This window comes from Rhamphochromis longiceps, linkage group LG8 (assembly GCF_057381845.1).
Source record: "Rhamphochromis longiceps isolate RC_006_pf linkage group LG8, R_longiceps_female_GT1.1, whole genome shotgun sequence".
Taxonomy (NCBI): domain Eukaryota; kingdom Metazoa; phylum Chordata; class Actinopteri; order Cichliformes; family Cichlidae; genus Rhamphochromis; species Rhamphochromis longiceps.
In genome coordinates this window covers 3,916,797-3,932,668 of record NC_140564.1, presented here as the reverse complement: position 1 = coordinate 3,932,668, position 15,872 = coordinate 3,916,797, and the positions used below count along the sequence as shown (strand labels likewise).

The following is a 15,872-nucleotide window of genomic DNA, read 5'->3' as shown; positions in this document are numbered from 1 at the left end:
GTGGGGATAGGTTAATTGATTAATCCAAATTGTCACTAGGTGTGAATGTGAGTGTGAATGGTTGTCTGTCCCTGTGTGTTAGCCCTGCGACAGACTGGCGACCTGTCCAGGGTGTATCCTGCCTTTCGCCCTATGACAGCTGGGATAGGCTCCAGCGCCCCCCGCGACCCTGAAAAGGATAAGCGGAAGCGAATGGATGGATGGATGGAACTTTTATCATTCAAATATAATCAAGTAAAGAAAATGTTTGTCATAACATGTTCCTTGAAATTGACATTATTATTGTTATTATTGTTATTATTGTTATTGTTATTATTATTATTATTATTATTATTATTATTATTATTATTATTATTATTATCGTGCCATACATTAATATGTATGGGCAGCATTTACTGTCAGAATTCATATATATATATATATATATATATATATATATATATATATATATATATATATATATATATATATATATACTACTTTTAGTAGTTAATAGTTTTACTATTACTAATATAGTAATAATAATAACTATTATTACTATATTATTATCGGAGATGATGGTGGTAAAAAAGGGGTGGAAGCAGAGATTTTCATTGAGAGTGAGCAGGATGGACAAGAAAAGAAACAGGTATGTCACTGGGATAGCTCAGGTTGGATTTCCGCGGTTTGGATACAAATTTAGAGAGGCATGGTTTAGTGAAGTGGAGGGATAGTGGATCTATTGGACAAAGGATGTCCAGTATGCCCATAATCAGTATGGAGCTACCAGGCAGTAGGAAGAGAGGACGCCCTCATTGTCACGTGATTTGACACGGAAGTCATTTGTGTAAAGCGCAGACTGGTGAGTAGCTGCAGTTGACGGTAGGTCAGCCCTGTGGCAGGTGGCTAGTGAGCAGTTTTGTGAACAAACGTTACCGTCAGCGTAGACCAAGATATAGCAAGCTTCGTCTTGTTGCCAGCTCTGTCAGTCTTTTGGCCGAGGTTGCCGAGCTGTCTTTCTCCGGTGTGATCATGGACAGCGGCAGGACGTAGTCAGTAAGGTAAGACAGCTAACTCATACTAAGCTCGCTTGCAGCCAAAGTTCACTGTAGCAGCACTGTATATCGCTGTCTACATATCAAACGAATTTGATATTTATCAGAAAATTCCAGCAAATGCATTACCAAGTGAAACAGCATTAAAAGTAGTTACTAAGTTACGAGTGACACATGTAAACTTTAAACTTAAATAAAGTACACGTACAGTAAATGCTCTAATCTACATTTCACCACTGGTCCTGTCAGTGCTCTCATCAGTGAATTTGCGCATTGTATGAGTAACAATACTTTATTCCAATAACCATCGGAGCAGAGAGGGGGCATTGTGATTATAATCAGTGACTAGTGTTCACTCGTGCTAAGGGGTCAAGGCAAATATCAACATTACATTAATAGCCAGCATTAATTAATTATGACCTAATTACCTATTAGTAACTGAATTAATTTACCCCCCAAAATAAAAAATGCCCAGAGAGTCACAGATTAATTTGATTAATTAATTGATTTGGATTTGACTCACTCTCATGACTTATTTTTCCTTATACTTTTACTTCCACATCTGTGTACATATTCTCCCTCAGCTACAGCTCCACTCATGCTTCCTGTGTCATACCAGTCCCAGCCATGATAGAGCCTGTGGTTGATCACCAGAAACGCTTTCAGGCTGCAGTGGATGTCATCCAAAAACTCCCCAAAAACGGTACATGGAATCTTTCAGTCATTGCTGGTTCCACGTAATTGAGGACTGTTGAGCAATCACATATATTGTGTTACTATTGTTACAATAGCATATATGTAGGTATTTTATTTGTAGGAATGAACTGTACCAGAAACACATGATCCAAGATCCTTGACTAGAGATCCAAAAGGAGAATTCCGAGTGTCCTGCCTCCACAGAGCACGTGCTCAGTAGAGATTTAGCCGAGTTTCATATTTGTCGTGTGCATCTTTTTTGTCATACTCTCAGTATTTCTCATTTTCCCAAAAATTCTCATAAATAGTTTCACCTGCGCTCATTTAAAAGAAAAAAGTTTCACAGCACCAGTTTAAAAAGTTTACAATTTTGCAAAAGTTTCAAATGGATTCACTATTGGATGAATTTTTGATAGTAAATCATTTTTTGAGATAGTATTTATTATATGAACTACACTTAGTGCCGCTCTTAACACGGTATAATAGAATTAATTACACGGGGGAGGACAGTGTTCATTCTGTAAAATTCAGTTGAACACATTTTGCATACAAGTTGACTAAATATTTCCTTAAATGTCTTTTCAAATTCCCTCCCCCTCATGTCCACCTGCTTTGGTGACTCCTCGTGAATAAGTGACGTGAATGTGGTGATAGTCCAGCCTAGAAGTAATAAATGCATGAACTAATTCTTTATTATCATTTTGACAGGATATTTCTAACTTTAGAGATGTTGCACAAATGGAAGAAAGCAGTCCTACATATTTGTTTAATATGTGCGTTGAAGGACATGTCCTGTTAAAAAAAAGACTCCAAGGTTCCTCACAGTGTTCCTGGTAATGCCATCCAGAGTAAGAATCTGCTTAGATACCATATTTCTAAGAGTTTTAGGGCCGAGTACAATAACCTCAATTTTATCCGAATTTAGAAGCAGAAAATTAGAGGTCATCCAAGTCCTTGTGTTTAAGACATTCCTGTAGTTTAACTAATTGCTTTGTGATATCTGGCTTCATGGACAGATAAAACTGCTATCTGCATAGCATTGAACATGTTTGCAATGCCTTCTAATAAAACTACCTATGGGAAACATGCATAAGTAAACAGAATTAGTTCTAGCACTGAACCCTGTGGAACTCCATAATTAATCTTAGTGCTTGAAGAGGACTCTCCAATTACATGAACTAATTTGAGTTCGTTAATGCAGCGCAGTACCTTTAGTACCAACAGCATTCTCTGATTGCTGTAATAAAATATTGTCATCAGCATTACTTAACGCTGCACTGTGCTCTAGCAGAACAAACACACAGAGTCCACTTTCAGAACTTATAAGATCATTTGTTACCGTCACTAAGCTGTTTCTGTGCTGTGATGAGCTTTGAAACCTGTATGAAACTTAATAAATTAATAAATCATTCCTCTGTAAATAAGTTAGGTGTTTTACAACTACATTCAAGAATTTTTGAGATAAAGGAAGGCTGGCAGCTGGATCAAGTAATCGCTTTTTAACTACTGCCAGTTGGAAGGCAAGTGGCCGATTAATAGAGTTAGGTTGATCATATTTAAAATTGAAGCATCAATTATTAGGCAATTCCTACAATCTGAGGAGCTTGGAAAGAAAAGTGTCTGGACTTGTTTAAGTTTCCTTGAAGACGTTTCACCTCTCATCCTAGAAGCTTTGCCAACCAGACCAAATAAATGGAACTGAAGAAGTCTCCAGAAGAAATATTTGATTACACTCAAGAAAAGGATGTCAGTACTCGGAACAAGGAAACTCAGGATATTGCATTATATGATCTGATATCCAGCAGGTAGTACAGACAGGTAGTACATGTCTGTACTACCTGCTGGATAACCAGTGATTTTAACAAAGAGTATTTATCATTTCTCCATTTTCTTTCTATTTTGTATGTATTGCTGCACATAAAAAAGGGCTGTATTTTTTTAAATGGACCTTGATTATAAATTGATGTAGTATAGTTTGGTGTCCAGTCCTGATGAGTGGAGAAATAAACCTGACAAATAGTTGTGCTGTTTTGTAGGCTCCTACCGGCCTTCCTATAAGGTCATGCTGCGCTTCTACAGTCTGTACAAGCAAGCAGTGTGTGGTCCCTGTACAGTGCCTCGGCCTGGCTTCTGGGACCCAGTGGGCCGCTACAAATGGTGGGTGTGTGTATACACATGTGCATGCCAAAAAATTCAGTAATTCAATATTTTGTGTCAGTTAATTAAGAAAGTGAAAATTTAATTTTGAAATTTTCTGTTTTAATATTAATCATTATTGCCGACCACAAAAAATATCAAATATTATAATATTTCATTTAATTTTTAAGGAATTACTATTTAAACAGTATAAATGGGTCAGTGATATAAAACCCGAATTTTCCATCCACCAGCTTTTCTTTTTAATTACTCTTTTTAATTTTTAATTTCTTTTTAATTAAAATCTACATTATCTACATTATTATTATCTACATTAAGCACCTTTCAAATATTTGGACCCACTTTAACAACGAATCAATGACTTCTTGGTAGACGCATCATGAAAATGATGCAAATAAATAAATAAATCAGGTCATTTCACTTTGATGGTTATGCATTGATTATACATTAATGATTTGTTTATTTGTAAATATTTTAATCTGCTTTACCAGATATCACTGCCAGGCAAGCTCAGACCAAATCAACAAAAGTCAGTGTTGTTAAACTATCTGAAACAAGTCGATCTGAATCACTTTAACAAAAGTCATTCTGTGGCTGTAAAATTTTGCTCAAGGTCAAGGTCACATTTGTCATTTTATGGGCAATAGAATTTGAGTTGTGCTAGATCATGAGCCAATATGAGCTACTGTGTGATTGATATTCTGATTTAACAGTTTTAATCAAGTGAGTTTTTTCTGTAAATTGCCCACAATTATAGTGAGTGGGCAAATGTTGCATTATAGAACAAAGGCATGATGTCTGTATTTTTTTATTTTTTTTAAAAGGAAAATACTGTGATTCAAAACATTACACATTACTGAAAGACAGGAGGAAAATGAGTTTTTGCTCCCCCTGTGTATCCACCAGGGGGAGCAGGGATAATTGAAGCTTGTTCATTTACAGCTTCCATTTTAAATTTGCTTAAAGCTTCTATAATTATAGCAGAATTATGATGTTGAATGTTCCATTAAACAGAATCGGGTTATACAGATTCTGCCTTGCAGCAAATAAAGGAGATCTTGTGCACACCGAGTCTTTAAATAACATGAACATTTTTTTGTGAGCAAACAAAAACTGTTGAAAAATGTTTATTTTACCAAAGTTGCCACATGTAGGGTTTTCCTCACTACATTTGGCAAGTTCTGTTGAAACAACCAGTTAAAATCAATCTTTGACTCACTGTCCTGCCTTTTAAATATAAATAAGTGTAGTGACCTTTATACATAGACATTCCATACAGTACTGCAAAAACTAAATACATTCATTTTTTGGCAGTCAGTAAAAAACATCCAAAACAAATCCGCTCATGTGGGTGGCCGCATGGCCAGCGGCACAGACAAATCAGTTCAGGCAGGCGACTGTTTGGCCAGCGGTGGCACCGGTGCTGATCTGGAGGGCAGCACAAGAGATGCTGCACTGTAGACCGGCGGAGATGATGGGATGCCTCTAGCAGCTTGGCAGGTTACTGGCGGCGTGGCTTGGCATAGCCCTCTGTTGGAGACAGAGCAGGACCAGCAGGCGTGGGAACCTCTGGCTGAGGCGAAGCAGAGCACTCGGCTGGCTCTGGATGCTGTGGCTGGAGCTCAAGTTGAGGACTGGGCCGCCTGTCCCTTGGCACCGTAACAGGTGGAAGAATTGGCCGGACCTTAGCTGTCCCTACCTGAGGAACAGGTACGGGTGCAGGGACAGGTTGGGTCTCAGGAACAGGTGAGGGCAGGGCCCAAGCCGCCCTGGGAGCAGGAACGGGCTGAGAGACAGGTGTGGATATAGAAACAGAATGACAGGAATAATCGGATTTAAAGGTGCAGGTGTCCTTAATGACAGACTGACATGGTGGAGCATTTTTTTGGAAGCAGGTTGATAATGAACATTTATCTGATAGTCCAGTCCAGGTTTACAACAAACAGTCAGTGGCTCTTTAGCTGAGCAAACAGAAGTCTTAATCTGTCTTAATTTGTGGCGAGCAGGAGGGAAAAAGTCAGTTTCACTCACAACTGGAAGTTGCTGCTCTGAATGAGAAGAACTGTGGTGGCGAGAGCCTTGCCTCCTCTTGACGGTGACAGTAGGAACGCTGAATGACGGAGCCTCTGCACCACGGTGAGGTGGTAGCGCTAGTGAGTGAGGTGGCAGGTGGAGGAGCGAGGAGCGGAGAGGCGAGAGAGTGAGAAGATCGGCGGGTGACACCCACTCACCATGGCAAAGGCTGGCGTACAGGCGAGGCAGCAGGTGGAGGACCACGAGCCGAGCCAATCCGATCCAAGTATCCACTAATGGAAGAAAGGCTTTCTTCCCAGTCTTTGGATTGGAAGCCAGAGTCCCCAAAGAGAACCCACACTAACATGGGGAAAACATGCAAACCCCACACAGAAAGGCCCCAGGCAGGTGGTGGAGTTGAACTCTGGACCTTCTTGCTGTGGCTTTAAAATATTTCATTTTGCATGTAATAAAAATGGAGTATATGAAATTTTACAATTTTAAATGAAATAATAAAAGAAATTCAATTTTTCTGATATGTTTTTTATGCACTTGGAAGTCGCTGTAGTCAGGTTAGTTTTTGGTGGCAGACACACACTTTGAAAAAAGCAAAAAACAAAAAAACAAGCCAAGTAATCAAGTCACTTAAAAATAACAAAGGAAATAGTCTCGCATTAAAAATCTTGCTAAAATTTGAATTTTAGAAGTTTTTTTGTCCAACTGATTAATAACGTCTTTCTTTGTTTTATGTTGTTAAGTAAATTGCCGATATTAAAATTACTGATATTGTCTACTAATTACAAAGTTACTAATAATTGTAATTCCAAAGTTAGAAAACATTTTGATAAGATTTTAACCACATTGTCATCTGATATGCTGTCGTCAAGTGTATTTCTTCCAGTGACTCAAAAGTTGTTTATCTGTGTTAGGGATGCATGGAACCAACTGGGAAAAATGAGTAGTGAGAGTGCCATGGCTGCCTATGTGGACGAGATGAAGAAAGTTGCACAGGAGGTACATTTATTTTATACATGTAAAGAAGCAAATTCACACAAGTTAATTAGAGGCTTCCCAAACAGCCTGCTTTTGTTTAGCTGTTTTTTTTTAGCTGCTACAAGGGAAGGATTTGGTGCTTTATGTCAAACAGACAAGAAAATTGCATAATAAACACTTTTCCAAAGACAATATGAAAACATTGAAATTTACCAAGCAATCCAAGTAAAGTAATTGCATATACAACAGTTATTTATCAAAACAATTCAAATGAATGCAGTTATTTAAAAATAAAGTGCAAAACAGACAAAAACTAACTGAGACATACAGTATGTGTGCACCGATCTCAGTGCATCATGCTTGAAGACAATTGTATGGTGTCTCTCAGTCAGAATGCGGGGTTCTAAATAATGTGACAGGGTATGTTTTTTACCCTTTAATAACAGTAATATGACATTTCACCGTAAATAATAATACAGATATGTTGTTTTTGAACTCTTACCTTACTGTTGGATGAAGAATGAGATGAACTTCCACAGTAGCAACTGTTACACAGTGCAGCACTCTTTTCCTCCAGCCAACACGAGACTACATACATAACAGGGCAGCAGACACAGAGCAGGTGGGTGGGACACACAGCAGCAGGCAGCTTTCCCATTGGTTGAAACATACTGGAGCCTGTTTATTCTGATTGATTGGGCAGGCTGTCCATCTTTCCTCACCTCTATCGTTTCTTAAAGAGGTACCCTCATTTTATGTGGGTTAAACAATGTATGTTGAAACTGGATGCAAGAATAAACAATTAGCTGAGACGTTACCACTACTTTGGCTCTAGTTATCTGGTAATAAGGAGTAACAGTCCCATACCAGAGTTAATAGAATGGACTGGGATTTTTATAGCACTTGTCTTTTCTCACTGATCACTCAAAAATCTGCTTCTGTTTAAATGTCTCAGGGACTTGCAGTGAAGTAATGAATCTCCTGATCTCTAAGTCTTCTTATGTCCCTGTAGGTCATTGACACCATGCCCATTGATGAGAATACAGCCTCACTCTTCAAATACTTTGAGCCTCTCTACCTGTTCATTGATGACATGCCCCGACCTCCAGAGTCACTGCTGAAACTCAGAGAAGGTCAGTGATTACGTTCTGTGTAATGAGGCACTTACAGGTTTGGGTTAAAAGGTTCAGCTACTGAGAATCTAATAAGTTATTAAGTACTAATGGCTTCAGATAGGAAGCCATTAGTACTTCGTTTCAAATTACACACTATCATTTGTTTCATGGTTTTGCAAAATACACTGTTTACTGCAATATTATTTCATGCTGGCACAGAGGATACCAGCATGGCCAGAACCAGTTAGCTCCAAACAGAAGGACCAGTCAAAACAAATCGAGCACCTTATTTCTAAACGAGTGGCTACCTCTGTAGCATGGACATGGTTTGGTTATGAAAAGTCTGACACGGACCAGAAAACTGTAATCTGCAAATTATGGCGCAAACCGGTCCCCACCACAGACTCAAACACGACAAACCTCTTTAACCACCGACGCAAGAATCACGTGAAAGAGTGTGGAGAGAGTTTATGGATGAGAAGCAAAAAAGAGCCGACAGGTGCTCAAATTAAACCTTAGACTCAAACATTAGAGCAGGCCTTTCCCCGCAGCACGCCGTGTACTAAATACTAGTTTAATTACATACTTACCGTTACAACTTATGTCTAAAATTGTATAGTTTAATGCATTGGTCAAAACACTCAACTCCAGATACATGATGCCCAGCTGAAAACACTTCAAGTCGAGTTGTCCAGGATTCACAGAATTGACAGAAAATGCAATATTTGGTGACATATATCGTTATTGGGATGAGAAATGTTTTATATCAGGAAATGAGATTTTGGTCATATCGCACAGCCCTACTTTGAAAACCTGTGGCCCTAATGCATAACCAAATAAATAGCTTTAATAAAAACACCTCTAGTGACTTCTGCATGATTCTCAGGGTGTATGTTACCGTATGTCAGCATGTCAGGAGTACCATATGTAATGGTATGTAAGGATCTGATACCTCTGGCCTAATTTTGACTTTTGGGGGGAAGCTTTGTCGAATTTATGACGTAATCTACGTGAGTGACGTTGTTCCTAGCATGTATGCTAGTGCTGGTGCATTATGTGTTAATTATTGTGTGGTCATGTTTCGGTGTTTTATTTGTGGTCCCAGCTGAAAAAAAAGAAAATACTTGAAATATTTTTATTAAAATTTTTTCCCCTCGTTCATTTTTGTCGTCATTTTTTGCGGGGATGCAAACATATTTGTCCCTCTAGTACTTTTCCATTCCAATAGTTTCTCCCTCTAGGAATTTGCTGACATTTGTGGATCCTTATATTGATGCTATGATTATTATTTGTTATTATGAGGCGATGATTGGTATTCTTTTCCTAAGGAATTAAACCGGCGAAAAAGTAGCTGGAAATGCACAGGAGGACTCAATGGTGCTGAACAGGTTAAATACAATAGTTGCGGGTTGTACGGACCTGACATGACATGACAGACTAGTGCTTCTGCCTTGTAGCTAAAGTTGTAAAATGTAGCTGTGCAAATTGTGGACTTTAATAAGTCAAACTTTAGACTTGACACGGTCTCGGTCTTAATAAAGTGAACAGTGAGGGAGCGAAGTCTGGTCTCTGTGGATCCTTTAATGCCTCCACTGTAAGTACAGTGGGGTTATGTGGTTATTATGGATATATCATCATATGACCGGTTCAGGTGTTAAAAGCTTTCACCCAAATTTAACAGTGTCAAAGGTAAACTGTCTGGCAGACAGGCAGCTCTCGGACACTTGGGCTGGACTCTAAATCAATTATAAACCAGTTATAGAGCGAAACCTTTGTTCACATACAATCAATCCTTGATCTGATCACAGATCGTCGTTGTATTTTCCTTACAAGTGCTCGTCCTGCTCACTTCTCCCACAGTGGGGTACTGGACCTGGCCTTTCTCACTAATCCTTCGACATTAACCTGGACCTCTAGTACAGGAATCGGCTAATTGTATTAATTTGATTACATCTCTTTAATCAGTTGTCTTTTTCTACTTCAGAGCTTGTGGGAAAATCTGGTGTATTATGTCATATTTAAGCAGAAAAGTCTCAACTGCTTACAAAAGCTTTTAATCTGTACGTGATGGTGTAGACAGTTAAATCTCTGAATTTATTAAATACTAAATAAATGTAAATAATTATCTGTGTATTATAAAGTGAAGTGAAGAATCAAGTTCTGTTTTGCCATTTTCACTTAAAAGATTCCACAAATGATTTTTTATTTTTTCTATTAGGGCTGAAAATGTGTTTCCTGTCATGATGTTGGTTCCAGCAAAATGCCTGTTAAACCCAGCAAACCAACACAAACACGAATACATTTGATTTTACTTGCAGCTGAATCTGCAGTGTTGGAGGTTATGCCGCTCACCAGTGATTCAGAAAGTGAAATTTTCTCTGATTCAGTGGATTCGTTGGAGCTCCATAACGTCAAGGTGTGAGGCACATCTGCCAGTTAATAACACAATGTCTTAATTTTAAGAAAACATTAACTAACTGAATTAACTGTGTCTGCTCACAGACCCGGTCAGACAGCTTTTATAATGACCACGTGCCCCTAGAGTCCTCTCCAGCTCAAAGCCAGAAGCAAGGCCGAAAGGTTGGGGCAGGTCAAGGTGGAGAAGGAGCAGAGGATGGGATGGCTCCAGACAGGAGGAGTCGGCACACTGGGCAAGAAACTTCTCAGCGTGATTGGAGAGAACGTAAGCTGCTATGTAATTTCTAAAAGCGTTAATTTTATTATTGGATAAACCGGGTGGCTGTAGCTCAGGAGATCGAGCAGGTCATCTACTAATCGGAAGGTTGGTGTTAGATCCCTGGGTGGCCCCCTGATCCAGGGGGCAAGACACCAATGCATCCATTGGAGTATAAATTTGTGAATCACACACATAGATAAAAAGGGTTCGTGTGGGCGTGAATGGGTGTTAATGCAAGTTGTATAAAGCGCCTTGGATGCAGTTCACTCTTGTTAGTTAGTACGAGCTCATTAGAACAATGACGTTGTCAAAGTCATGTAGTTTTGTGCGATACAAGCTGCTGCTCTTTAAAGATTGACATAATAACTTATCAACAAGGCCTATACTAGAAGAGCTAGAATTATCAGCTATTTACTAAAGAGATATCACAGAAATGTTCTGTTGTTAAAAACACAGCTAAATGTTATCATGTGTTGCGCAGCCCAGGCTTTGTGGCGTGTTGTCTGGTCATGCACCTTTGTTGTGGCGAATCCTGTCGTTCAGGAGAATCCTGCAGCAGCTTTCTGCGCTGTAACGATAGGTATAAATGAAATACCCATCGTTGCAATGAAATAACATCTTATCCTAAAGATTGTTATAATAAATCAATGAATAAAGAGACAGTTGAAGTGTTATGGTCCACAGGTGCTCCACAGGGAAGTCTGGGGTGGTCCCCAGGTGGTGGAAGTGGGCATGGACGTGGAGGAGGGCACGGTTCAGAAGGTGGTGCAGAGATGCTGCATCAGGCTCACCTACAACAGCAGATCATCCTGGCTCTTCAGAGGCTCAGAGAGGACATGAGGAGTGTGATGGACAGATTGGAAGTGTTGGAGAGGCTTGCTGCCACACACGTAAGCTTTCCTACGTCCCAACACTTCAAGTGTACTTTCTTTACCGTAAAATGTAAAGGATAAAAGCTCTTAATTACAGGCTTACAGGAAATTACATACCTGAAGTTTGGGAGTCATTTCAGTTTACTGCTGTGTTGTGTGTGGCAGGCTCACAATTCAGACTTGAGATCACACCTGCAGTGTTCACCACAACAGGTACCAGGCTCTGATTGTACTCATCAAAGAATATCGTCCTATCATGCATGCTCATGTAAACAAACATGTGGTCACAGGCTTTTTTCTCACGTGCTGTGGGATTTTGCCCCCCACCCCTTAGGAACAGATGTCGTGGCCGTTTGACATGTCTGGGCAGACTGTCGTCTTTTTGCTGCTGTGGCCTTTTGTTGCTCACGGTCTGGTCTACCTGCTGAGGAAGAAAAGTCGCATGTCTTCATGAAGCAGCTGATATTCAACGTAAGACCAGTGAACAAGTCCACAATATCTGTGAAGGAGTTATCCTCTACATCATTATGTGATTTGATGCTCACCATGGATTCATCCTTCAAAAATATCACGTCATTTACGAGCATCCTATAAATGTGTTATATATGATTCTTGGCACATTTTTCAATAACTGTAATAAAATATTGTTCAATATTTGTTGGATCTCCCTTAAGCCTTCCCACTCTGGGTGCCCCAGGATGTAGTGCCTTAGTCGTAGGCAGAGGTGACACAGAGACCCATACAGGTATGAAACAGGTAGAGGAGTCTAGGTGGTATGTTTCAGTCGGTTTGTATTGCTACAAACAGAGACAGTGGAAGAATCGCCCTTCTATGTGCAGTTCTGTAGGTTCACAGTGTAATTCACATTTAAAGTGAATTACACTGTGAACCTACAGTCTTACTGGAAGTGTCTAAAGAACCTTAGATCACTCAAAAAGTTTGTTATTTTTATTTTGTTTTTATTTTAAGAAATCCTGTCTGGCAGCGTTTGCAGTCAAAATTATGAACATGTTTCTTTCCCAAGATGATTTCCATAAATTCTCTTTTGGCTTCTCTTGTTCATATGATTCTTTTTATGTGTTTGTTTTTTCATTTCTATTAGTGTTATTTCAGTTATTATATATGTAGTATGACAAGGTCTAAGGCGGGAAAAAAGTTAAGGTGGTATGGGCATCTCACAAGGGCGCATCCAATGCAAAGTGTTTCGAGGCCAAGAGACGGTGAAGAGATCTCGGGATGCCTCGGTGTCCCCCTAGATAAGTTGGAGGTGGCTTGGGAGAGTGAGGTCTTGGTGGCTGTGCTTAGGCTGCTGCCCACCAAGACCTGGCTCCACAGAAGTGAAAGAAAATGGATTTTGGATGTAATTCAGGTAAGAAAATCTCCAAATGGCTGCAATCACAGCTTTGCAAGAGTGATGAAAACATTTCTCCCACTGATGCTACATCCAGATGAACAATAAACATGTTGGATTTTGTATGGAGTTAGATGCACAGGGCTTTTTGGGGCGAGTTCTTCTTTCATTCATTTTACCATGAATCTATGGATCCTGCCTTTAAGCTGAGAAGCATTTATTTTCGATTGACTGTATATTTGGTGCCTCAGTCTGTTTCCTTTCTAGACAAACATGAGTAAAGTATGAGCATTCTCTTTTTTATTTTGGACTAATACAATCATCATCATCCTTCATTACATTTGGTCTTCAATGGCCAATGTGTTGTAAACTGGAAGAGTGCCCAATCCTACATCTCCCACATTGCAACTGGGCAGTATCTTTTTGGAATTTCTCGAACTGCTACTGTAAGCTTTCACTTCCCCTCTTTACTTTTCTGAGACAGAAAAAATGCAGTGCTTCTTAGTTCCCAGCATGATGAGAAAACTGTCCCGAATTATGAAATAAATAGAGCTGCCCTTTTTATTAAAGGTCAATTATTTTTAGTTATTGAAGCACAAATATTACTAATCCAGTTTCAATACAAATAATTTAATATGTATAATATTTATATACACAGGTTAACAAGACTTTGCGTGGACCAATTTTGCAACACTTGTACAGAGTTACATGCACCAGGGCACAGACAGAGAAGACAGACGGATTCTAGATATACAAACATGGAGTCTGGTTTGACCACAGCTAATGTCAGTTTAGGTCACACGCATTTTTTTAACCATTCCAATTTTTCATTCTTGAAACTTGTTTTTACAAAACTCAAGTTCTGGGAAGGAATCAAAAAAAATACCGAAGCTGTGAAAAAGAACAAAAAGCTAACATCACTCAGATGAGACTGTGTGGTTTTGGATTTAAGGACGTGGTTTGCTTGCTGCTTTTAGCTGCTTTCTTGTCTCTGTAACACTGACATTAAGTATGAGTTCACAATATGACAAACAACAAATATTTATCATGTTTGCACACTGCTGACACTGTATGATTACACAAACAGAGAAAAAAAAACACAAAAAAATTGGCATGACTTCACATAGCTGCCCTGAAAACGTATGACGAAACAGGTTTTATTATAGCTCTGGCCCTCCTCATGCAACACACACACACATACTGGGAAACACAATAGTCTTACTGTACACTTAAGGTTTGCATATTTGTATTTGTTTTGACCATGCAAGTATTTTTTAGTCTAAAAAGTCCAATCATACAGCGAGAGACTAAGAGTGGCGATTAGTCAAAACCAGAAGGCAAAAGGAACACCAGTTATTTCAGAGTCAGGCTGCAGAGAAAAACAAAGATGAATTCTTTACTGTGACTTGCTATAACTAGAGCAGCAACAGCTCTTCAGCTAAATTTCAAATGTCTGCTGTGGTACCACATAGCACTTTTACATTTATACTGTTGTAGGTTTTCATTCCAAAAGGTTACAGCCTCTTTATTTATTGCATGCAATAAATAATGAATCTAGAGTTCTGTAGTGTGCAAACCATTATTTCTTCATCTCATTTCTTCAGCTCTGCACCTGCTCCATTGACAGAGGAAGATGTGCGTGGACTTTTTTTTGGTTCACAAGATTATGAATGCAGCTTTCTCACTAATGTAGCTAGCCTCCATCTTTTATATGGTTTATATGAAGTGTCTATGACATCAGTTGTTGTCAGGAGTGCTATTTTCTTCCTCATTTTTGAAGAAGTGTATATTTGATTTGATTTTATGCAGTTTTATTTCTGACCATGTTTGTAGGAGAGAAAAATCCGCAGCAGATGGGAGGGAGTGCAGTATGTGAAAATAAGATAAAGATCCTAGTACCGTGCATTATTGTTGTCACTTTGGAATGACATTGCAATTGCACACAATGACATTTTTTTCCAATGACACATTACATCTCCAATAGAATATTCTGGAGACAGTTTTCCTGCTTGTGGACAAGTGCAACACAGTGTTAGTGAGTAAAGGCCAAGTGCTTGGTATTCATTAGTGTGGATGAAACAGACTGGTTAAACTACCACTGTGTGGCGACGCCATGCTCTCAGCTTGTCCTGCAGGTCTAGGCCTGATCTCCTTAGGATGACAGTGGAATGTCCTGAGGAACTCTGATCTATCCATCCTGATGAAGAGGAGATGAGAGAGGGAAGCTTCTGTGCACAGTGAGGTAGGGACCTGGGACCTGGCTCTCCCTCAGTCATTCTGACTACCTTCACCCTATCATCTCTACATCCTCTTACACTATCCTCATTCCTGCCCAGCTCAAGGTCAAGATTCATGGACACAGCCCTTGTCCTCCCACCTCTAGTTTTCCTATAGCAGATTGGTGCTGACTGGTGCTGAGCAGTTCCACTCTGGCTGCTGATGTTGCGTGACCTGGTGGGTAATACCCAGAAAGGAATGGTCTGATATCCTCTGGCCAGACTGTGATTAAAATGGGAAGGAGGGTTCCTGAGAGGTGGTGATTTTGAGCATGCGGTGTGGATCTGACGGGTTGAGTCAGATCCTCTATTTGGATAAAGCTGTGATGGTGGTAAGTTGGTTCTTTGGCTGTTCCTCCTTTTTGACATCTTTGCATCACTGCCTGCTCCTTTTGCTTTAGCTTCTTCTCCTCCTACAAGTGAGATCTTTCCCTCTATCCTTTTTTCAGTGTTAAGGATGGTTTGTTCTCCCTCGACTTCATCTAGCTCTCCTCTTTCTTCTTTTTCCCCTACCCCTCCTTCACCATTGTTGCTGGCTTTGGCTGGTTCGTGCGCAGAAATCTCATCAGTGTTTCTGCTCACCGTGTGGATACTTGGACTTTTTTTATGTTTGTGGGTGACGGCAGCGATGATGGACTTGGTGTTCGGATCTTTTTTGGATGCAGAGGAAAGCTGAAAGGTTACCACT

The 15,872-nt window shown here is 39.6% G+C and overlaps 2 protein-coding genes across 5 annotated transcripts in view; one reads left to right on the top strand and one right to left on the bottom strand.

Annotated features, from left to right (window-relative positions):
- The first annotated feature begins 805 nt into the window (after positions 1–805).
- On the top strand, positions 806–12,211 carry LOC146662919 (acyl-CoA-binding domain-containing protein 4-like). Of its 4 annotated transcripts, none has more exons than XM_085415493.1 (11): positions 806–1,040; positions 1,619–1,737; positions 3,767–3,887; positions 6,830–6,914; positions 7,906–8,026; positions 10,327–10,424; positions 10,511–10,691; positions 11,167–11,265; positions 11,370–11,575; positions 11,723–11,770; positions 11,892–12,211. In XM_085415493.1, the coding sequence occupies exons 2-11, from the start codon at positions 1,662–1,664 to the stop codon at positions 12,009–12,011; spliced, it is 1,155 nt and encodes a 384-aa protein (XP_085271619.1). In that variant the 5' UTR covers positions 806–1,040; positions 1,619–1,661; the 3' UTR covers positions 12,012–12,211. The 4 variants fall into 4 exon arrangements, with proteins under 4 accessions (XP_085271619.1, XP_085271618.1, XP_085271620.1 ...); XM_085415492.1 differs by having other exon boundaries at positions 11,349–11,575; XM_085415494.1 differs by having other exon boundaries at positions 3,767–3,891; positions 11,349–11,575.
- Positions 12,212–12,324: 113 nt separating this feature from the next.
- Positions 12,325–15,872, bottom strand: part of LOC146662918 (rho GTPase-activating protein 23-like) — a 52,608-nt gene continuing 49,060 nt past the window's right edge. The window contains exon 23 of the mRNA XM_085415491.1: positions 12,325–15,856. Within this exon, the coding sequence (XP_085271617.1) occupies positions 14,996–15,856 (861 nt within the window). The 3' untranslated portion in view covers positions 12,325–14,995. The remainder of the gene's footprint in view (positions 15,857–15,872) is intronic.